Genomic DNA, 22,383 nt, shown 5'->3' with positions numbered 1-22,383 from the left:
TGTTTAGAAAGTGACCTTTAAGCTCGCTCTCTCTGTCTCTGTCTCTCTGCTCTCTCGCTGCTCCCTCTGCTCTCTGCGCTCTCTCTCTCTCTCCCTTTGGGGCAGCCACTTTCTCTTTCAGATAATAAAATCTCTTGCATGGGGAAAAAAAAAAAGTGACCTTTAAGATGATATACAAATTTTGAATGCTTTTGGAGGTTTACTTTTCTTAGGTAGAGAGCACACCATTCTTTTTCCTGCTAGGTTACAGGTTAGAGAATTCAATGGGTTCAGTCAAGGTAGAGGTATTTGTCAAAACCATATGAGATATATTTTGAAATTAAAAAACAAGTAGACAGTGCAACTTCACATATTTAAAAAAATCACTTAGTATTATTTTCAACTAACTACATTGGTTATATTGCTTAATGTTAAAACCTTTATAAACTAATGGGATGGGGTTATATGAATCAAAGACTTTTAAGGCTTTAAGTAATTTCCCATTTAGATGTAGCAAAATTTTAAAAAATATTATCAGGTAAATACATTGAAAATGTGCTTTAAAATGTCAACTATTGGATGAAAACTAAGAAATTTCAATCACTTGTTGGGCTACTGGTTCTATACAAAGCGAAAGATTTGGGTACTTGAAAAAATCCAGTACTTGGACTGAATGTTCTAGCATCCACTCTAATGACTGGGATTATTTGCACAAATTTTACACAAATTCAGAAGAGAATGGGAAAGAAACTGAGGTAGCTGAGGGATGTTTTGCCCTGTGCATTCAGGGAAAGAATCATAAAAGTAGGTAATCCCTTAAAGTGCTTGAGAAACACTTAATACCACCCTGAGTGTAAGGTAACTGTCTTAACTTTCATAAAATATTTAAAATGAAGTGAGGGAAGAAGAGTGTGGCTATCTTGTCCATTTCACAACCATCATGTGGAAAGGTTAAATTATACACAATGTTTGAGACCTTAAAAGTCACCTTGGCAGCTTTCCCCTCTTGGCTACATTCCTACACCCATGCCTGAGATATTAGAGGGCTTATTCTAAAATAGAGATCCTGATAGGAATGTGTGGTTGCTGGCAGCAACCTCATTCTTTATATAACCATACCTGGGCTGAGTAGCAGACCAGACCAAGCTTAAATTACAAGTTCCTCAAGGAAAGTGGATGTGGTCTCGGCACTTGGCTCAGTGCAGAATTATATGTGGTGTTCCATAAATATTATATGATGGTGATGGTGGTGAACAAAGAGGCCAAATGCCAACCCCTTCTAATTTCACTGGGGATTTCTCACAGGCAGCTGTGGGCTGTTAACAGGCCAGTCACATCAGGTCCATAGTTAAGTTTTCCTCTAAATGCGTCAAAAGAGGAAGGAAAAATAAGTCTTCAAGCTCAGGAGGATCCGAAGTAGCCTGGGAGAGAAGGAATGCATTCAAAACCGAAGAAGCAGGAGGGATAGAAACCAATTAAATAGCAGACAGGTGAACTGAGCGCAGGCAGAGGCAGCCTCTCTAGCCGCATATGCCCACCCGGGGATTCTGGATTCTGCTGGCCCCTCTTTAACCACCTGAATCCAAATGATAAAGCGAGGAAGGGTCCTACACAGGGAAGATACCACTGGCCCAGATTTGGGGTGGTAGTTTCTCAGTCCTCCTACCTCCCTTCTCCTGGACGCTGGTGGCACTGATTCTCCTGCTGGGCCTCCGTTTTGGCTGAGACCAGTTTGAAAGACACTGTGAGACAGCCTTCCTTTGAAGCAGTGGCTGTCAGTCATGGTTTTTTCACTAGAATCACCTGGGGGACCTTTAAACAGACTCATCTCTGGGCCCCACCTCTAAAGATTCTTATTTAACTCATTTGGAGTGGGACTCAAGTATCAGTATTCCGAAAAGATCTCTCCCAGTGAGTGTAAATTGCAGCCAGGGATGAGAACCACTGTAATAGAGTCAGCAATATTTATATTTATTTATATTGCTTTATATACCAAATAACTGATTATCATTTATGTAAGCTTTCTTTTTTTTTCTTTGTTTACTTTTTTCCTGCCTGCAGTTTTCAAAGAGGAACTAAAGAATCTTTCTTGCTCTGAGGCAGGACAAGATATGACAAGAGCTGGCTAATATTAGCTGGGCATGCCTGATTTTGCAGGAAGTACATGTAAGAGTGATCATTTTGATTCATTGAGGCAGCCAGAGACATTTTGGACCCTGGGTACAACCTTTCATTCCCTAATACCCTGACCCTCTTTACAAACGTATCAAAATGAAACAAAATTGCTACATGCTTATTTCACTAGAGTAACAGGACTAAAGAATTCTCCAATTTTAGATAGTTGCTTGTTTAAAAAAAGTACTACCCTTATATGAAATTGCTTGATTTCACATTTCTGAACCTGTTTCTGTATAGTTAAATAGATTTCAGGAAAGCACTTTTCTTTTTTTTACATAATGGAAAGCCCAGATGTGACATTAAGAGAAAAACAGATTTTGGATTTCCTTCCTCCTCACCTTTTTAAAAGGGAACAATATATCTCCTGAGTGTTTTCTTGATTTATTTCAGGATTTTTTCAAAATTTCATTCTTAACAACAAATTTCCAGCTCCTTGGGATTCATTCACCAAACAAGCAATGACCTATTAAAACCTACTCCTTTGGCGCTTCACCCCGCACCCCGCCATCACATATACAAGTCCATAAAAATCCAGTATCTCAAAAAGCTGATATACAAACCACTCAGAACATGTTTCATGAACAATGTGTTTTAATTAAGCAGCAAAGGGCAGCACAAATTCAGAACTTTGCCAGTTTGTAGAAGAGCTCGTCAGGAAAGGACAGCTGGTGGATGGGGAAGACGGCACGGCGAGGCATGCGGCCGTCCTGACCTCTAGGGAGGGTCCTGACTCCTCAGCGCCCACTTCAGGAGTACATGGTCAGCTGCAGCCACTCTTGGATAGACACTTGAATCAGGCCATCTGCATCTCTATCCAGAGATTTGAAGGCACGGAACATGGCATCCAGGCGGACCAGGCAGCTGATGTAGTTGTTGAAATCCATATTTCCATCTTCATCGGCATATCGGTGGACAATCATTTGGTAAAGTTGTTCATTTAGCTGGAAGCCTGCTGCCTGGAGAGCACCCCGCAGCTGAGAACTTCCCAGAGACCCGGAATGGTCTCTGTCGTGTTGCTTATAAACACACTGCCATTTCTTGATGTTGTTCCAGAGATACTTAAATTCTTCAAAGCCCAGCTTCCCGGTGGTGTCACTGTCCATAACAGATACAATGCTCCGGCAGGTGTCAAGACTGAAGCCGTCGGTCTTCAGATCCTTATGCTTAGAAAGGACTTTGTTGAGGATATTCATTAGGTCGGTGGCACCCACCTCCATGTCCGGTCCAGCCAGCTGTGCAAACTGTTGCCGAAACCGCCTAACTTCCTCACTTTCGTTGGCCTCCACATTAGTGAAATGTTGCAGTGTGGGAAGCGGTTCTGGGGTATACTGAGCTGCTGCAGCCTCGCTGATAAAATTCACAATTCCTCCAACTATCCCTCCAATATTTCCTCTTCTTCCTCCTCCTCTTCTCTGACCGCCTCGTCCAAGAAGGCCACCAAGAGCTTCTCCAAGACCTCGATCTGCTCCTTCCAATAAAGCCTTTGCAAGAAACATGCTTCAGGTTTAACAAGCAAATGTAAAGCTGCTGATACCTTGGAGATGGTATGAAGAGAGCAGAAATGGAATCTAAGTAGCTTACATGTGGAAGAACTGGCTTTTCTGTACCTGCTTCCATGGCACCACGCCCAAGGTGTGATGTTCGCCTCCTACTGAAGGTGCCTGAAGTCCATTAGGTCCTAGCACCTGTCATTTTTAGAGAGCCTCAATAAAATATTCATAAGTTATGGCATGTATGGCAAATTAGAATAAGTATTTTAAAGTATAGTATCTTAAATTATACATTTCCGCATGTCATTGATTTTTTTGGTTCTCAGCATCTAAAATATATCATGCATTTTCCTAACAGGAGATGGGAAATGACTCCAGGATAGCAAGAATTTCTTTTCTAAGGAATATTTATTGTTAGAACAAAATTGAACAATTCTTGGGCACTGGAAGGACATTTACCTAATCTTCTTCCTTTAGTAAAGATTCTCATGTTAAGAAAAACTTGGAAGGCGGGATCTTAAAAATGCAGTGTCCCCAGTCCCATCCCCAAAGATTGTGATGTAGTCTGCTGTGGGGCTCATGATCTACATTTTTGAAATCTTTTATGAAGAGTCACATTCATATAGAAAATGGTACAAATCACAAACGTATAGTTCCAAGAATTTCACAAACTGTACACACCCATGTCATAACACCCAGATCAGACAAAGAACATTGCCAGCATCCCAGAAGCCTCTTCATGTCTCTTCCAGTTACTCACCTTTCCCACGGTTAATCACCATCCTGACATCTGACACCACAGCTTCATTTTTGTACCTTAAGTACATGGAACTACAAAGTATATACTTTTCTGTATCTTGTTTTTAAAATTTTTAATTAGAACATTTAAAACTGTGGTAAGATACTTATAACATGAAATTTACCATCTTAACCCTTTTTAAATGACCAGGCCAGTGGCCGTTAAGTACATTCACATTGTTGTGCAACCATCACCATTACCCATCTCCAGAAATGTTTTCATCTTGCAAAACTGAAACTCTGTGCCCATTCAACAATAACTCCCTGTTCCCTCCTCCGGCTGGTCTGGCAACCACCCTTCTACTTTATGTCTGTATAAGTTTGACTGCTCTGAGTATCTCACGTGAGAGGGATCATACAGTCTTTGCCCTTTTGTGATTGGCTTATTCCACTTAGCACGTCTTCAAGGTTCAGCCACATTGTAGTATGTGTCAGAAATTACAAACTTTTAAAAACTAAATAATATTCTATCATGTGTATATAACACATTTGGTTTATCCATTCATCCATTAGTACATGCCTAGGTTGCTCCCACCTTTTGGCTTTTGTGAGTAATGCTGTCAACATGGGTATACAAATATTTGTTCAAGTCCCTGCTTTCAGTTCTTTTGGCTATATACCCAGAGGGGGAATTGCTGGATCATACAGTAATCTGCTTTTTAATTTTTTAAAAATATACTGTTTCCCACAATGGTGTACTATTTTATATTCTTATCAACAGTGCACAATTTCTCCACTGCCTACCCAACACTTATTTTCTGTTTTTTGTTTTGTTTTGCTGGTAGCCATCCTTATGGGTGTGAGGTGGTATCTCACTGTAGTTTTGATTTGTATTCCCCTAATAAGCACCTTTCCATTTACCTGTGAGTCATATGTATGTCTTCTTTGGAGAAATACCTATTCAAGTTGTTTGCCCATTTTTAAAGTTTTTATTTTGTTCTGCTGCTGTTTTGTTATAGTGCCTTACAAATTCTGGATATTAACCTCTTATCAGGTATATGACTTGCAAATATTTTTTCCACTCCATGAGTTGCCTTTCCACTCTGTTGATAATATCCTTTGATTCACAAACATTTAAAATTTTGATGTAGTCCAATTTATCTAATTTTTCTTTTGATGCTTATGCTTTTGGTGTCATATCCAAGAAATCAATGAGAAATGCAGTCACAAAGTTTTTCCCCAATGGTTTTGTCATAGACAAAATATAACAGCTTTAGCTCTTTTAAATAAGTTTTAGCTCTTATGTTTAGATCTTTGATCCGCTCTGAATTTTTATATATGGCATAAGACACAGGTACACTTCATTCTTTAGCATGTAGTTGTCCAGTTTTCCCAGCACCATTTATTGAAAAAACTGCTCTTTCCCCATTGAATGGTCTTCATACACTTGCTGAAAATCATTTCAGTGCACACACACATGGGTTTATTTCTGGGCTCTCTATTCTATTCCATTGGTTTATATATCTGTCTTTATGCCAGTACCACACTGGATTATTGTGGCTTTGTAGTAAAATTTGAAATCAGGAAGTGTGAGACTTCCAACTTTGAGATTGTTTTGGTTATTCAGAAGCCCTTGAGGCCCATGTAAAATTTAGGATAGATTTTCCTATTTCTGTAAGAAATTAAATCTTCCAATCCATGAACACAGGATGTCTTTCCATTTGTGTCTTCTTTAATTTCTTTCAGCAATACTTTGTAATTTTCAGTGTACAAGTTTTCTACCTCCTTGGTTAAGTTTATTCTTGAGTATTTTGTTCTTTTTAATGCTATTGTAACTAGAATTATTTTCTTAATTTCCTTTTCAGATTGTTTAATGTTGTATGTAACTTGGTATATACTAAGTTTTGTTTGTTAATTGGTATCCTGCAATTTTGCTGAATGAGTTCATTAGTTCTAACAAGTGTGTGTTGTATGTATAATCTTCAGGATTTTTTAACATATGAGATTGTGTCATCTGTGAGCAGAGGTAATTTTACTTCTTCCTTTCCAACACATGATCTCCTTCTATTTCTTTTCTTGCCTAACTGTTCTGGTTAGGACTTTCAGTACTATGTTGATTAGAAATCATGAAAATAAGCATTCTTTTCATGTTCTTAATCTTAGAGAAAAGGCTTCCAGTATTTTGCCATTGAATATGATGTTGGCTGTGGGATTTTTATGTATGGCTTTTAATATGTTCAAGTACTTTCCTTCTATTTCTAGCTTGTTGAGTGTTTTTATCTGAAATGGTGTTGAATTTTGTCAAATGCTTTTTCTGCATCAACTGAGATGATCATGTAGGCTTCCCCCTTCATTCTCTTAATGTGGTGTATTACACTGATTCATTTTCATGTTGAACCATCCTGCATTCTAGGAATAAATCCCACTTAGTCATGATGAAAAACCCTCTTAATGTGCTGCTGAATTCTGTATGCTAGTATTTTGTTCTGGCTTTTTGCATCAATATTCATATGGAGATATTAGTCTGTAGTTTTCTTTTCATGTGGTGTCTTTTTCTGACTTTAGTATTAGGATAATGTATAGAATTCACAGAATGAATTAGGAAGAATTCCCTCTTCTTCAATTTCTGGGAAGAGTTTGAGAGGATTGGTGTTAGTTCTTCTTTAAATGTTTGGTAGAATTCACTAGTGAGGCCTTCGGTCCTAGAATTTTCTTTGTTGGGCAGCTTTTTTGTGGTTGTTTTTTTACCAATTCAATCTCCTTTCTCCTTATAGGTCTGTTCAGACACATTTTCTTCTTCTTTGAGATTCAGTGGTAGGTTGTACGTTTCTAGGAATTTGTCCCTTCCATCTAGGTTATCCAATCTTGTGGCACATAGTTGCTCATAAGACTCTAATACTTTTTGTTTCTGTAAAATTGGTCATACTGTCCTCTCTTTCATTTCTGATTTTATGTGTCTGGCTTTTTTTTTGCTCAAAATTACATTTGTGAGATCTGATTTTATACTTTTAATAAGTATCTCCAGAAGTCAGTCTATGACAGGTTGTCCCAGACAATATTCTGAGAAACCCTACCTTTGATACTATGTAGAGTTGGTATAAGTCCTTCAGAGGTCTCTGCAACTTCTACTGGTAAACTTGGGGAGAGGTGGTCAGCACATAATAACGAAATCATTGTATTGCTTAGCATTTTGGTCAATTTCAAATCTGCAAAATGATGATAATACTATCTCCCCTGTCTACTTCATAATGATTCAATCTCATTTGTTATGTATCAGGACTTGGACTCTATGCTTAGGATACAAAGATGAATACATCAGGATGGCTGTGCTCAAGGATCAAACAGACCCATAGGAAACTAGTTGTAACTATAATCTGAAGTCTATGTTCACATTTCTATTATTAATACTAAAATATTACATTTATATATAATATTCTGTGGTATTTAGGTTTCAAAGAATTCCTCTGAAAAACACAAAAGTACTCAATAAGGAAAGAAAAACTCAGAGAAGTCAAACTGCTTAATAAATGTACTGTACAGTATTATCAAACCATATGTGCCCACAACAAGAGCAATGAATTCTGCTGAAGCAAAGGAAAGCAGAACATTTACAGTAAGACGTAATGTGTAGGCCTGACTACAGGCTGAGACAGAGTTCTTCGAAACACAAGAGACAGGAAGGAAGAGTATAGTGAAAAGACAGAGGGACTAAAGGCTGTGTGGTATTTAGGAGATGGTGAATAGTTCAATATGCTGAATTGCCAGGAAGGATGGGAAATAAAGGCAGATTCATAGAATGGAATCTGGTTGTAAAGGGCTTTGAGCTGCCATGTGACAGGATCTCTCTCACAGGTTACCGTGGGAACCACCAAGGCTCGACTATGAAGTCAAAGGAGGTGAGAGGTGAAGTTACTTTGCAAACTCTACAATTGTAGAGTTGAATATTTCTAGATTAGTCTGGCTATTATTAGGGAGAGAATAGTAGCCAGAGGCACTAGGACTGCATATTTAGGACAGGGGAGCAGTGTCTCCTTCTGCCACACCCTGTGGTTGGAGGTTGTGTAAAACTTTCCAGTGACTGGTTTTATGGCACAATGACTCCAATAACTGGTCTCATGGGCACAATGAAATGGCCTCTGTGAACACCAAAGGCCAAATATCTTCCTTAACCACCACAAAAAGGCTGTCTTCCTTTTAGGGGATCATGAGGGACCATCTGGCCTCAGACAGATTTAAATCCATTCAAATAAGCTTCTCTCGGAGGGAATTACACAGGCTTTGTTTTTACGATATTGCAAATTAACTTGATAGCATCCACTGCCATATAAAATGAGCCTTCTTAAGTCCATCTGAACTGTTTTTTTTTTTTTTTTGCTGAGGTTTAAATCCAATTCCTCTCATTTATTTTCTGTGAAGATGAAGGGCACTAGGCTAACAGTTTCTCATAAGCCATCATAGAATAAAAGACTGTTATTAGATTAACAAGCCTTTTCTTCTCTGGACTATTTAATCCCCTAAGGCTCTTTATTAGAACATTAATAGCAACTTTGGTTGCTGTCTGGGGGAACTCTACTGTCCAGATCAGGAGGAGAAAAGAAGTAGAGTAAGAGGTTACAGCTGATGAAAAATTTAACCTCAATTGAGGGGTTAAAGTTATTGAACTTAAAAAGTAAACAGTGATACATGAATGCTATTAGCAACATGATCCAAAACAGCCCCAAGTGGAAACAACCTAAATGTCCACCAACTGGTGAGAGGATAAACAAAATGTGATAATATCCATGTAACAGAGAGCTATTTGGCAATAAAAAGGGATGAATTATTGATACATGCTACAACATGGATGAACCTCAAAATCATTACACTAAGTGACAGAAGCCAGATACAAGAGACCACATATTGTATGATTCCATTACATGAAATGCCCAGAAAGGCAAATCTGTGGGGGCAGAAAGTCTCCATTTTAGTTACTCTAGATCAGGTCTAGAAGAACACAAAATGACTTACAACTCTATAGTGGTTGCCTAGGGCTGGCAGATAGGTAAGTGACAGGAAGTGTCAATGGGGTGAAGGATATGTTCTAAAACTGATATATGGGGATGGGTGCCCAATATAGTAAATTTACTTTAAAAATCATCGGATTGTATGCCTGAAATGAGTGAATGGTATGACTTGTAAAATATGCCTCAAGAAAGTTATAAAAAAAAAAAGTCCACAGTGACAGTTTGTATTAAAAAGAATATAGAACTAGGTCTAGTCCAAGTCCTCCAAGTACCCAGCCATGCAGGCATGAGCAATAAGGGCTGGCAGCCTTCTACAAATGAGAAAGATGGACAAGTTGACCCCAAAGTTCCTTTTAGCTCTAGAATTCTAGATTTTCATGCCATGAAATGGTGACAGCAGCATCATTCTTACCTTGCGTTTAGTTTCCTTCTTGGGTCCCACTGGTTTTATGCTATATATTAATTTAATTTAATCTTTATTTTTCTTGGGTCTTGTTCTACAACTTTTGAAGACATACTTACTTACCCTTACGTCCACTTTGATATATTGTCTGATTTTCAAAAGTATTCCTGATGGCAGCCTACCAAGTATGTTGTTCCTCCAACCACAATTCCAACATGGGGGATGGAACAGGTCTAGAATCACACAGAAGAACTCAGAACTCCCACTTTCAGTGGAGCCTTTGTGTCAAGTAGGGCTTTCACATAACTGCAACATGATCTGGACCAGACCTTCCTAATTTATTGATGAGAATGTCATGTTGGATGAAATCAATAGCCTTTCTAGAGTCCATATAGATAATATCTATTTCTTTTCCTTTATCGTCTTAGACTGTCATTCTGTCATACAGGGATATTAAATTGGTCCGACACAATTTGCTCTTTACAAAGCCCTGTTCTTTACTTCCTTATGCTCATGGAGGAGGCCAGTGATTGCTCCCTTGAGCTAATAAAAAAGTTAAGCTTTAATTGATGTAGTGTCCTTTCTGTTTCCTCTAAGCTTCTCCTAGATATATCTGCAGTGAGCAGCCAAAAATAAAGCATATAATTCTCATGTTTAAGTGGATATTTCTAGCATAACAACATTCAGTGGCAGAAAAATACTACAATGGATTGAATGGAGGAACTAAGTCAACCTGAGAATTGAAGAGGGAAATGGTTCAACATACAGGACCACCAAACATTCAGGAAAATTTGTCTGACCAAATAGAAAAGTTCATCTGTCTCACTCAGAAAGTTATAGCCTTTTTCTGCTAATTACATAAACAATGGGGTAGATTTCATGTAATAAATTCTGATTAACTGGGATTGGGAACAAGATGAATTCTTTTCACTTGAGCTATGAAATACTATATTACAAACCAAACCTGAATTGGAAATTAAAAGGCTAGAAGACTTCACTGTTGCCACTATTCATCTCTGCCACTGTAGTGAGAAAGCAGCCAGAGACAACATGTAGATGGATGGGCATGGCTGTGGTCCAATAAAACTTTATTTACAACACAGGCACCAGACTAGATTTGGTCCATCAGCTGTAGTTTGCTGACCGCTGCTATATTTCCTAAGCTGATGAGAACAAAGCTGGTGTTAGCGTTTGAGGACTGGATTGAAAGATTAGAATCAGTGTTATTTGTAGGATACTCCACATATGATTTAAGTGGGATTGCTGTGAATCTTTATTCTTGACTAATCTGTCTGCCTCTTGTTGATAACCCCCCACAGTTCTAAGTAGTGTTACACCACTCTTCTTCACAGAGGAGAGAGGCTGATTTCTAATCCCTCAGCCATAGTCTGACATGAACTCATGGTCTCTTCACCAATACCATTATGCGCATAACAGACCATTGCCTAATAAAATTTAAATAGATGTTTATTATTTCCATTCTCTAAAAAAATGGAACACAGTCATTATTTTTTCCCCATTTTTGCCTTCTAATGGGTACCCTGTTCTACTGGCATTACCACGTAACTTTGTTTAAATATTAGACAGAAAAAGCACGTATATACTTTAGCACTTTGGCAATCCAGTATTTTTGGCTATTATAAACTTCGTAAGTCTTTCATTTCTGTTTCACATTATGAGGAATAATGCATTTCTTTATCCTGAGTTCTTTCTGTCTGCTCTGTTCTTGGTATTAGTTGAAGTATTAAATCATGGGTGCCAATAATAATAAGCATCCTTACTTGACCTTTCCTGTTAGAGAAGGTAGGATGCCGGAGTATGCAGATTCTCTGCTCACGCTGAGAGTTAGGACAGGCCACTTACATGGCTTAAATGATTGGAAATAAACCAAGAAATCTTTGACTGGGGAGATGACCTTTTCTATTCAGTTGTACAAGTTGTCCTGACAGTTTGGGACCATATATCCAGCAAAGTAAAAAATATTTACTATCTGGCTTTTACAGAAGTCTGCCAACCCCTGAAATAGAGCTTTGCCACAAGTTGAGTATGTATACTGTTATGGGGATATATGCCAGATGGAATACTAAGCTGGATGTATCATGAGCTATAGTTAGAAGAGAAATGACTTGACACTAGTAAGAAGTTAAGAGGCAGATAACGTGCTATGTTGTCAAGCTAGCAACAAAGACGACACGTGTACTAAAATATTTGAGGACCTTGACTCAGCTATATGATACTTCCGGCACAGGTCTGCTCAATATAGTGCTGAATGAGGACAAAATGAGTGACGGAGCTGTCAGGAAAATTTCAAGACATTGTTATAACTGTAAAAATGACTGTGTGATAGTTACTTCTGATTTAGCCAGTGTTGTTGCTTAATCCCATTAAGTGTACTTTTAAATCCCTGCAAGAGTGCTGGCAAAATATCAAGCATTTAAAACTGAATTACGAATATAAAAAACGTTGAAAGCATTGTTTTAATCTACTGACTCAGCCCTCATCTGGATATATGACTAATCCCAATGAGCCTCTGATCCAGACAGGTCAGTATATATTCATGAAAAGAAGCTGAATTAAACCTAAAGATGAAAAGGGTCTTTTTTCTTTTTTTTTCCAAAAGAGATGAGACCTCTCCAAAGGAAATTATCCCAAATTTGTGAAGTATGCTGTGCTTTGGATCATGAATGCTATATTTCTATTAGAACTTACCTGCCATCGAATACCTGAGAATCTAAAAATACATGTCAGAATGTCAGAAGGAGCTGAATAAACAGCTTTTTTTTTTTTTTAAGGACAAATTGAGACAAAAACCATTATGATGTTTTGTTGACCAGCCAAGAATATATGTGGGAAGAAAGAGCAAAGGAATGTGGGGGGTATGCAGGTCTTTCCCCCATACCCAAACCGCCACCCATCACATCAGTCCTGGGGAAAGACGGAGAGGGGCTTGTGGAAGTCAGCTGTGCTGGGATCACTTCTAGCTACTGAAAGAGCAACAGGAACACCCCGCCCTTTCTCTTTCCCACCCTTCCTCCCCCTGTCCCCCACCCCTCATTAAGCATCGAGTTTAACAAGATGAGCTATTCAGAGAGAAACAAACTATGAAGTTACTAAACTTCCTTTTCTTTCCCACGCAACAGTTAGAGAGATTGAGAAAAAACAAGCCTGGCATGGAAGTGGGTATGTGCCCAGGGCGTGGCAACAACTGCATAAATCTGCTTCTCCAAACAAAGCCCATCTTCACAGGCACAGACATGCAGGTATGTTACAAACAAAAAAGGAAACAGAGAGGGAGACAGAGAGACAGAAGAAAAAAGAGGAAGAAAAGAAAGGCCAAATGTTTTCGCTATTAATTCCCCAGACTATTTCCTCTACCTTCCAGTATGTTTGAAGATCAAAAGAAAAGTGCTTTAAAGACCAACTCATGGTCTATGTCTAAAACCAAGTCACACTATACAAAGAAGGGAGGAAAACTCAGTTATAATTGATATGTGAGCCAAAGGAAGCAGTCCACACAGGAACAATGTGAGCCAAATGGGCTACAAAGGCTCCCCATTCTAACACTTGTATTCTGTAGCTGAGCGTGGGTCAATCTGGCTATCGAGGAGTTATTTTAATCCATGGTTTACACTACCTTCCCCACTCCTGAATCTTCCCATACTTAACAGTGCTATAGAAACAGTGAGGCCACTGGCAGGTACCATCAGTCACCTCCACACAGAACTGGGTCACAACATTCCTGCAATTGCTAGTTACAACAGTCTGACAGCTGAAAGAGAAGGCAACCTGGACAGCCATTATGTTTAATTTTGATTAAACATCCGGGTGATCACAAGGTCTAAGACGTGCTCTGAACTTCCTCCTTAGCCTCTGTTTCATGTCAGTTCCCATTTCCCCATCTCCTGTCCTCACTGGTATGTCCCTGCCATGTTCCTTCCTGTCACCAACTTCATATTTATAGAAACTTTATTTAAAATTACTTGCATGGTTTCTAGAGCCATCCTGGAAGATGCTATATAAATCTCACAGGAAGACTAGTAATAGTACAAGAGAGAAGTTCCTCTGTTTCCCAATTTGCACAACTATATGTGATAATTTACTTCTCCTTTCCCCTAGCTCTCAATTACACTTTCTGGTAGTACTCCTGCAATGACACATTTTCATGTCATGGACAACGAAAAATTACTTGTAGGTTGCAAGCAAGCCGAGAAGAGAGGCCTGGACACTACATACAGAAGAAGGTTGCTTAACCACATCACATTAAAGAGTAGTTCCTTAAGAGATCACACAGTAAGTCACTGGGAACATTAGCATGCTCTGGATAAAAAGAAAAAGAATGCTGTCATGGTTTCTGTCATCAGGCTATAAATGTTTTTTACAAAATATCTTTTTCCAGTGGTTAATAAAGAATTGGACTTCTGGTGCCAGCCAGGATGGAATAAGCCCAGTTTAACATATTCTGATTACAAATAGGAACTCTGATTAAAATACAAAATACATGAGGGGGCGGAAGATGGCGGCGTGAGTAGAGCAGCGGAAATCTCCTCCCAAAACAGCATATATCTATGAAAATATAACAAAGACAACCCTTCCTAGAATAAAGACCAGAGGACACAGGACAATATCCAGACCACATCCACACCTGAGAGAACCCAGCGCCTCGCGAAGGGGGTAAGATACAAGCCCCGGCCCTGCGGGAGCCGAGCGCCCCTCCCCCCAGCTCCCGGCGGGAGAAGAGCAGGCAGAGCGGGAGGGAGACGGAGCCCAGGGCTGCCGAACACCCAGCCCCAGCCATCCGGGCCAGAGTGCAGGGCCCTCGATACTGGGAAAACAGGGCAGCAAGAACAGTGAGCAGGCACTGGAGGCTGGGCGACAGAGGACATAAGAAAAGCGCGCGACCATTTTTTTTTTTTTTTTTTTTGCTTTTTTGCTGCTTTGTTTTGGCGAGCGCTTTTTGGAAGTCTTAAAGGGACAGGGACCCCAATATTAGGGAAACAGGGCAGAAAGACCGGTGAGCAGAGGCCTGAGGCTGGCACCGGAGAATAAAGAAAAACGAACGACCACCTTCTTTTTTTTTTTAATTAAAAATTTTTTTTTTTTTAATTAAAAAAATTTTTTTTCTTGTTTTTTTTTTTGTGGTCGTTGTTTTGTTTTGGCGGGTGCTTTTTGGAAGTCTTAAAGGGGCAGGGCGGGTCACTTAATCCAGAGGTAGGGAATCCGGGATCTCTGGGCACCCTAACCCCTGGGCTGCAGGGAGCAGGGAGGCCCCTTACGGAGATAAATAGCCTCCCAGCAGCTCCTGCTCCAACGCGACTCCACCATTTTGGAGTAGCTGCCCGAGCCAGGCCACGCCCACAGCAACAGCGGAGATTAACTCCATAGCAGCCGGGCAGGAAGCAGAAACCCTGTCTGCGCGCAGCTGCGCAGCACAAGCCACTAGAGGCCGCTGTTCTCCCAGGAGAGGAGGGCCACAAACCAACAAGAAAGGAAGTCCTTCCAGCCGTCACTCGTCCCAGTTCTGCAGACTATTCCTATCACCATGAAAAGGCAAAGCTACAGGCAGACAAAGATCACAGAGACAACACCAGAGAAGGAGACAGACCTAACCAGTCTTCCTGACAAAGAATTCAAAATAAGAATCATAAACATGCTGACAGAGATGCAGAGAAATACGCAAGAAAAATGGGATGAAGTCCGGAAAGAGATCACAGATGCCAGAAAGGAGATCGCAGAAATGACACAAACTCTGGAAGGGTTTATAAGCAGAATGGATAGAATGCAAGAGGCCATTGATGGAATTGAAATCAGAGAACAGGAACGCATAGAAGCTGACATAGAGAGAGACAAAAGGATCTCCAGGAATGAAACAATATTAAGAGAACTGTGTGACCAATCTAAAAGGAGCAATATCCGTATTATAGGGGTCCCAGAAGAAGAAGAGAGAGGCAAAGAGATGGAAAGTATCTTAGAAGAAATAATTGCTGAAAACTTCCCCACACTGGGGGAGGAAGTAATCAAACAGACCACGGAAATACACAGAACCCCCAACAGAAAGGATCCAAGAAGGGCAACACCAAGACACATAATAATTAAAATGGCAAAGATCAAGGACAAGGAAAGAGTGTTAAAGGCAGCTAGAGAGAAAAAGGTCACCTATAAAGGGAAACCCATCAGGCTAACGTCAGATTTCTCAACAGAAACCCTACAGGCCAGAAGAGAATGGCATGATATATTTAATACAATGAAACAGAAGGGCCTTGAACCAAGGATACTGTATCCAGCACGACTATCATTCAAATATGACGGTGGGATTAAACAATTCCCAGACAAACAAAAGCTGAGGGAATTTGCTTTCCACAAACCACCTCTACAGAACATCTTACAGGGACTGCTCTAGATGGGAGCACTCCTAGAAAGAGCACAGCACAAAACACCCAACATATGAAGAATCGAGGAGGAGGAACAAGAAGGGAGAGAAGAAAAGAATCTCCAGACAGTGTATATAACAGCTCAATAAGCGAGCTAAGTTAGGCAGTAAGATACTAAAGAGGCTAACCTTGAACCTTTGGTAACCACGAATTTAAAGCCTGCAATGGCAATAAGTACATATCTTTCAATAGTCACCCTAAATGTTAATGGGTTGAATGCACCAATCAAAAGACACAGAGTAACAGAATGGATAAAAAAGCAAGACCCATCTATATGCTGCTTACAAGAAACTCACCTCAAACCCAAAGACATGTACAGACTAAAAGTCAAGGGATGGAAAAACATATTTCAAGCAAACAACAGTGAGAAGAAAGCAGGGGTTGCAGTACTAATATCAGACAAAATAGACTTCAAAACAAAGAAAGTAACAAGAGATAAAGAAGGACACTACATAATGATAAAGGGCTCAGTCAAACAAGAGGATATAACCATTCTAAATATATATGCACCCAACACAGGAGCACCAGCATATGTGAAACAAATACTAACAGAACTAAAGGGGGATATAGACTGCAATGCATTCATTCTAGGAGACTTCAACACACCACTCACCCCAAAGGATAGATCCACTGGGCAGAAAATAAGTAAGGACACGGAAGCACTGAACAACACAGTAGAGCAGATGGACCTAATAGACATCTATAGAACTCTACATCCAAAAGCAGCGGGATATACATTCTTCTCAAGTGCACATGGAACATTCTCCAGAATAGACCACATACTAGGCCACAAAAAGAGCCTCAGAAAATTCCAAAAGATTGAAATCCTACCAACCAACTTTTCAGACCACAAAGGCATAAAACTAGAAATAAACTGTACAAAGAAAGCAAAGAGGCTCACAAACACATGGAGGCTTAACAACACGCTCCTAAATAATCAATGGATCAATGACCAAATCAAAATGGAGATCCAGCAATATATGGAAACAAATGACAACAACAACACTAAGCCCCAACTTCTGTGGGACACAGCAAAAGCAGTCTTAAGAGGAAAGTATACAGCAATCCAAGCATATTTAAAAAAGGAAGAGCAATCCCAAATGAATCGTCTAATGTCACAATTATCGAAATTGGAAAAAGAAGAACAGATGAGGCCTAAGGTCAGCAGAAGGAGGGACATAATAAAGATCAGAGAAGAAATAAATAAAATTGAGAAGAATAAAACAATAGCAAAAATCAATGAAACCAAGAGCTGGTTCTTCGAGAAAATAAACAAAATAGATAAGCCTCTAGCCAGACTTATTAAGAAGAAAAGAGAGTCAACACAAATCAACAGTATCAGAAACGAGAAAGGAAAAATCACGACGGACCCCACGGAAATGCAAAGAATTATTGGAGACTACTATGAAAACCTATATGCTAACAAGCTGGGAAACCTAGGAGAAATGGACAACTTCCTAGAAAAATATAACCTTCCAAGATTGACCCAGGAAGAAACAGAAAATCTAAACAGACCAATTACCAGCAACGAAATTGAAGAGGTAATCAAAAAACTACCAAAGAACAAAACCCCCGGGCCAGATGGATTTACCTCGGAATTTTATCAGACATACAGGGAAGACATAATACCCATTCTCCTTAAAGTTTTCCAAAAAATAGAGGAGGAGGGGATACTCCCAAACTCATTCTATGAAGCTAACATCACCCTAATACCAAAACCAGGCAAAGACCCCACCAAAAAAGAAAACTACAGACCAATATCCCTGATGAACGTAGATGCAAAAATACTCAACAAAATATTAGCAAACCGAATTCAAAAATACATCAAAAGGATCATACACCATGACCAAGTGGGATTCATCCCAGGGATGCAAGGATGGTACAACATTCGAAAGTCCATCAACATCATCCACCACATCAACAAAAAGAAAGACAAAAACCACATGATCATCTCCATAGATGCTGAAAAAGCATTTGACAAAGTTCAACATCCATTCATGTTAAAAACTCTCAGCAAAATGGGAATAGAGGGCAAGTACCTCAACATAATAAAGGCCATCTATGATAAACCGACAGCCAACATTATATTGAACAGCGAGAAGCTGAAAGCATTTCCTCTGAGATCGGGAACTAGACAGGGATGCCCACTCTCTCCACTGTTATTTAACATAGTACTGGAGGTCCTAGCCACGGCAATCAGACAAAATAAAGAAATACAAGGAATCCAGATTGGTAAAGAAGAAGTTAAACTGTCACTATTTGCAGATGACATGATACTGTACATAAAAAACCCTAAATATTCCACCCCAAAACTACTAGAACTGATATCGGAATACAGCAAAGTTGCAGGATACAAAATCAACACACAGAAATCTGTGGCTTTCCTATATACTAACAATGAACCAACAGAGAGAGAAATCAGGAAAACAACTCCATTCACAATTGCATCAAAAAAAATAAAATACCTAGGAATAAACCTAACCAAAGAAGTGAAAGACTTATACTCTGAAAACTACAAGTCACTCTTAAGAGAAATTAAAGGGGACACTAACAGATGGAAACTCATCCCATGCTCGTGGCTAGGAAGAATTAATATCATTAAAATGGCCATCCTGCCCAAAGCAATATACAGATTTGATGCAATCCCTATGAAACTACCAGCAACATTCTTCAATGAACTGGAACAAATAATTCAAAAATTCATATGGAAACACCAAAGACCCCGAATAGCCAAAGCAATCCTGAGAAAGAAGAATAAAGTAGGGGGGATCTCACTCCCCAACTTCAAGCTCTACTATAAAGCCATAGTAATCAAGACAATTTGGTACTGGCACAAGAGCAGAGCCACAGACCAATGGAACAGACTAGAGAATCCAGACATTAACCCAGACATATATGGTCAATTAATATTTGATAAAGGAGCCATGGACATACAATGGCGAAATGACAGTCTCTTCAACAGGTGGTGCTGGCAAAACTGGACAGCTACATGTAGGAGAATGAAACTGGACCATTGTCTAACCCCATATACAAAAGTAAACTCAAAATGGATCAAAGACCTGAATGTAAGCCATGAAACCATTAAACTCTTGGAAGAAAACATAGGCGAAAACCTCTTAGACATAAACATGAGTGACCTCTTCTTGAACATATCTCCCCGGGCAAGGAAAACAACAGCAAAAATGAGTAAGTGGGACTATATTAAGCTGAAAAGCTTCTGTACAGCAAAAGACACCATCAATAGAACAAGAAGGATCCCTACAGTATGGGAGAATATATTTGAAAATGACACATCCGATAAAGGCTTGACGTCCAGAATATATAAGGAACTCTCACGCCTCAACAAACAAAAAACAAATAACCCAATTAAAAAATGGGCAGAGGAACTGAAGAGACAGTTCTCCAAAAAAGAAATACAGATGGCCAACAGACACATGAAAAGATGCTCCACATCGCTAATTATCAGAGAAATGCAAATTAAAACTACAATGAGGTATCACCTCACACCAGTAAGGATGGCTGCCATCCAAAAGACAAACAACAACAAATGTTGGCGAGGCTGTGGAGAAAGGGGAACCCTCCTACACTGCTGGTGGGAATGTAAGTTAGTTCAACCATTGTGGAAAGCAGTATGGAGGTACATCAAAATGCTCAAAACAGACTTACCATTTGACCCAGGAATTCCACTCCTAGGAATTTACCCTAAGAACGCAGCAATCAAGTTTGAGAAAGAAAGATGCACCCCTATGTTTATTGCAGCACTATTTACAATAGCCAAGAATTGGAAGCAACCTAAATGTCCATCAATAGATGAATGGATAAAGAAGATGTGGTACATATACACAATGGAATACTACTCAGCTATAAGAAAAGTGCAAATCCAATCATTTGCAGCAACATGGATGGAGCTGGAGGGTATTATGCTCAGTGAAACAAGCCAAGCGGAGAAAGAGAAATACCAAATGATTTCACTTATCTGTGGAATATAAGAACAAAGGAAAAACTGAAGGAACAAAACAGCAGCAGAATCACAGAACTCAAGAATGGACTAACAGGTACCAAAGGGAAAGGGACTGGGGAGGATGGGTGGGTAGGGAGGGATAAGGGGGGGAGAAGTAGGGGGGTATTAAGATTAACATGCATGGGGGGGTAGGAGAAAAGGGAGGGCTGTACAACACAGAGAAGGCAAGTAGTGATTCTACAACACTTTGCTATGCTGATGGACAGTGACTGTAAAGGGGTTTATAGGGGAGACCTGGTATAGGGGAGAGCCTAGTAAACATAATATTCGTCATGTAAGTGTAGATTAGTGATAGCAAAAAAAAAAACAAAAAAAAAAAAAGGGCAGTTCCTGTGTGGTAACCTCCAACGAGTTCTACACAAGGGTATAAAGGGCATATAAAAGTGTAGGCAAAGGGTCTGTTTGTGTTTATACAGAGGATCAAAGCCTAATTGGGCTACTCCGAAAATGAACTAAGATACGATATGAAAAAGAACTTCCAACATCTGCACCCTCTGGAAGACTCATGCCAGAAGATGATCATCAAAAAACCCCAACAAAGATCCACGCACTGCTACAGCTGTAGATGCACTCATCCCACCAGTTCCTGGACCTGCCATGGGAATGAGGAAGGAGATATCTAAGCTGGCCTGTGCATACAGTAAAACAACAAAATTGGACTGGATCTATACTGTTGGAACTCAACCAAGAATTTGGAGAAGTGCAAATTGTAGCGCTCCAAAGTCTTACAACTACAAACTATTTATTGTTAAAAGAACATATGGCATGTGAACAGTCCCCAGGAATGGGTTGTTTTAATTTGTCTGATTTCTCTCAGACTGTTCAAGTTCATTTGGACAATATCCACCATATCATAGATAAGTTTTCACAAATGCCTAAGGTGCCTAACTGGTTTTCTTGGTTTCACTGCAGATGGCTGGTAATTACAGATATGCTTTGGTTATGTAACTATACTCCTATTATGTTAATGTGTGTGTGCAATTTAAGTAGTAGCTTAAAACCTATACATGCTGAAGTTACTCTACAAGAAGATATATCAAAGAAATAATCAATCTTCCCATGTTTTCTTCCGCCTGCTACTTCTATAGCTTTTCTTCTTCCTTCCTAATTACAACCCTTAAATAGAATTCGTGCCTCATATCAAATTTACCAAGTATCATAATTCTTCCAAGTGGTAAAGATACCTCAAGACAAATGCTGGGCATGGAAGCTACAGGGCATAAATATGCAAAGAAATAAAAAGCTAACCATTTCTAACAATAAGGCTTCTCTCTCACCAACTTTACATTTCCCTGTATGGCCCCGGAAGATGACTGGTTAGCCAGAGACGGGTAAGATTCCTCAAGGGAGGAACAACCTAAGACAGGCACAGTCGCAGGGGGGCCATCAGGTGAGAAATTGGGGATCAACAGAGGTGAGGCTTAGAACCTCACCCCCCCGTTCTGAGAGAAATCTTCTGCATACGTGGATGTTTTATTGCTCTGGTCTAGCTTGGATTAACACATAGTCTACAGGCACACACCTGATCATCTACATGTGCTCTCTTACAACACTAAACTATGTTTTCTACCTTTATCTTGTATCTACCTACCACTTCAGCATTTTATTAAAAATAATAATAATAAAGAGAGAAATGTGGTATCCACATATAAATCAAGTATAAAAACCAAATGAGTATTCATATTTGAACTGACTGTTTATAGTTCATAATGCATGAGCAAAACCGAAAGTTTCTGTGATGACTGCCCTTGTACTGTTCACTATGTAACTTATTCATTATGTAAGAATTTGTTCTACATGTAAAAACTTGTTTGTTATGCCTCAGAAGATTGGAGACTGACAAAAATTAGGCTTGGGGTGGATTAATGATTGTGCATTGAGCATTGACTCCCCTATACAGAATCTTATTGTCGTTAACAACCATTTGATCAATAAATATGAGAGATGCCCTCACAAAAAAAAAAAAAAAAAAAGGACAGACTTCCAATGGTAAAATAAATTAGTAACCGGGATGTAAGGTATAGCATAAGGAATATAGTCAAGATATTGTAACAGCCTGGTAGGGTGATAGCTGGAACCTAGAATTATGTATATAAATGTTCTACCACTGTGTTGTACACTTGAAACTCATGTAATGTAATAC

The 22,383-nt window shown here is 39.4% G+C and overlaps 2 protein-coding genes across 3 annotated transcripts in view; both read right to left on the bottom strand.

The window, feature by feature from the left end:
• Positions 1–22,383, bottom strand: part of LPCAT2 (lysophosphatidylcholine acyltransferase 2) — a 65,498-nt gene that overhangs the window by 12,679 nt on the left and 30,436 nt on the right. The window lies entirely within an intron of this gene.
• Positions 2,731–3,759, bottom strand: CAPNS2 (calpain small subunit 2). The gene has a single exon (XM_036881022.2). The coding sequence runs from the start codon at positions 3,651–3,653 to the stop codon at positions 2,904–2,906; it is 750 nt and encodes a 249-aa protein (XP_036736917.2). The 5' UTR covers positions 3,654–3,759; the 3' UTR covers positions 2,731–2,903.

Source organism: Manis pentadactyla, chromosome 15, assembly GCF_030020395.1.
Source record: "Manis pentadactyla isolate mManPen7 chromosome 15, mManPen7.hap1, whole genome shotgun sequence".
In the NCBI taxonomy this organism is placed as follows: Eukaryota; Metazoa; Chordata; class Mammalia; order Pholidota; family Manidae; genus Manis; species Manis pentadactyla.
Note: the sequence above shows the minus strand (reverse complement) of the source record. Positions and strands in the feature narration are given on the sequence as shown.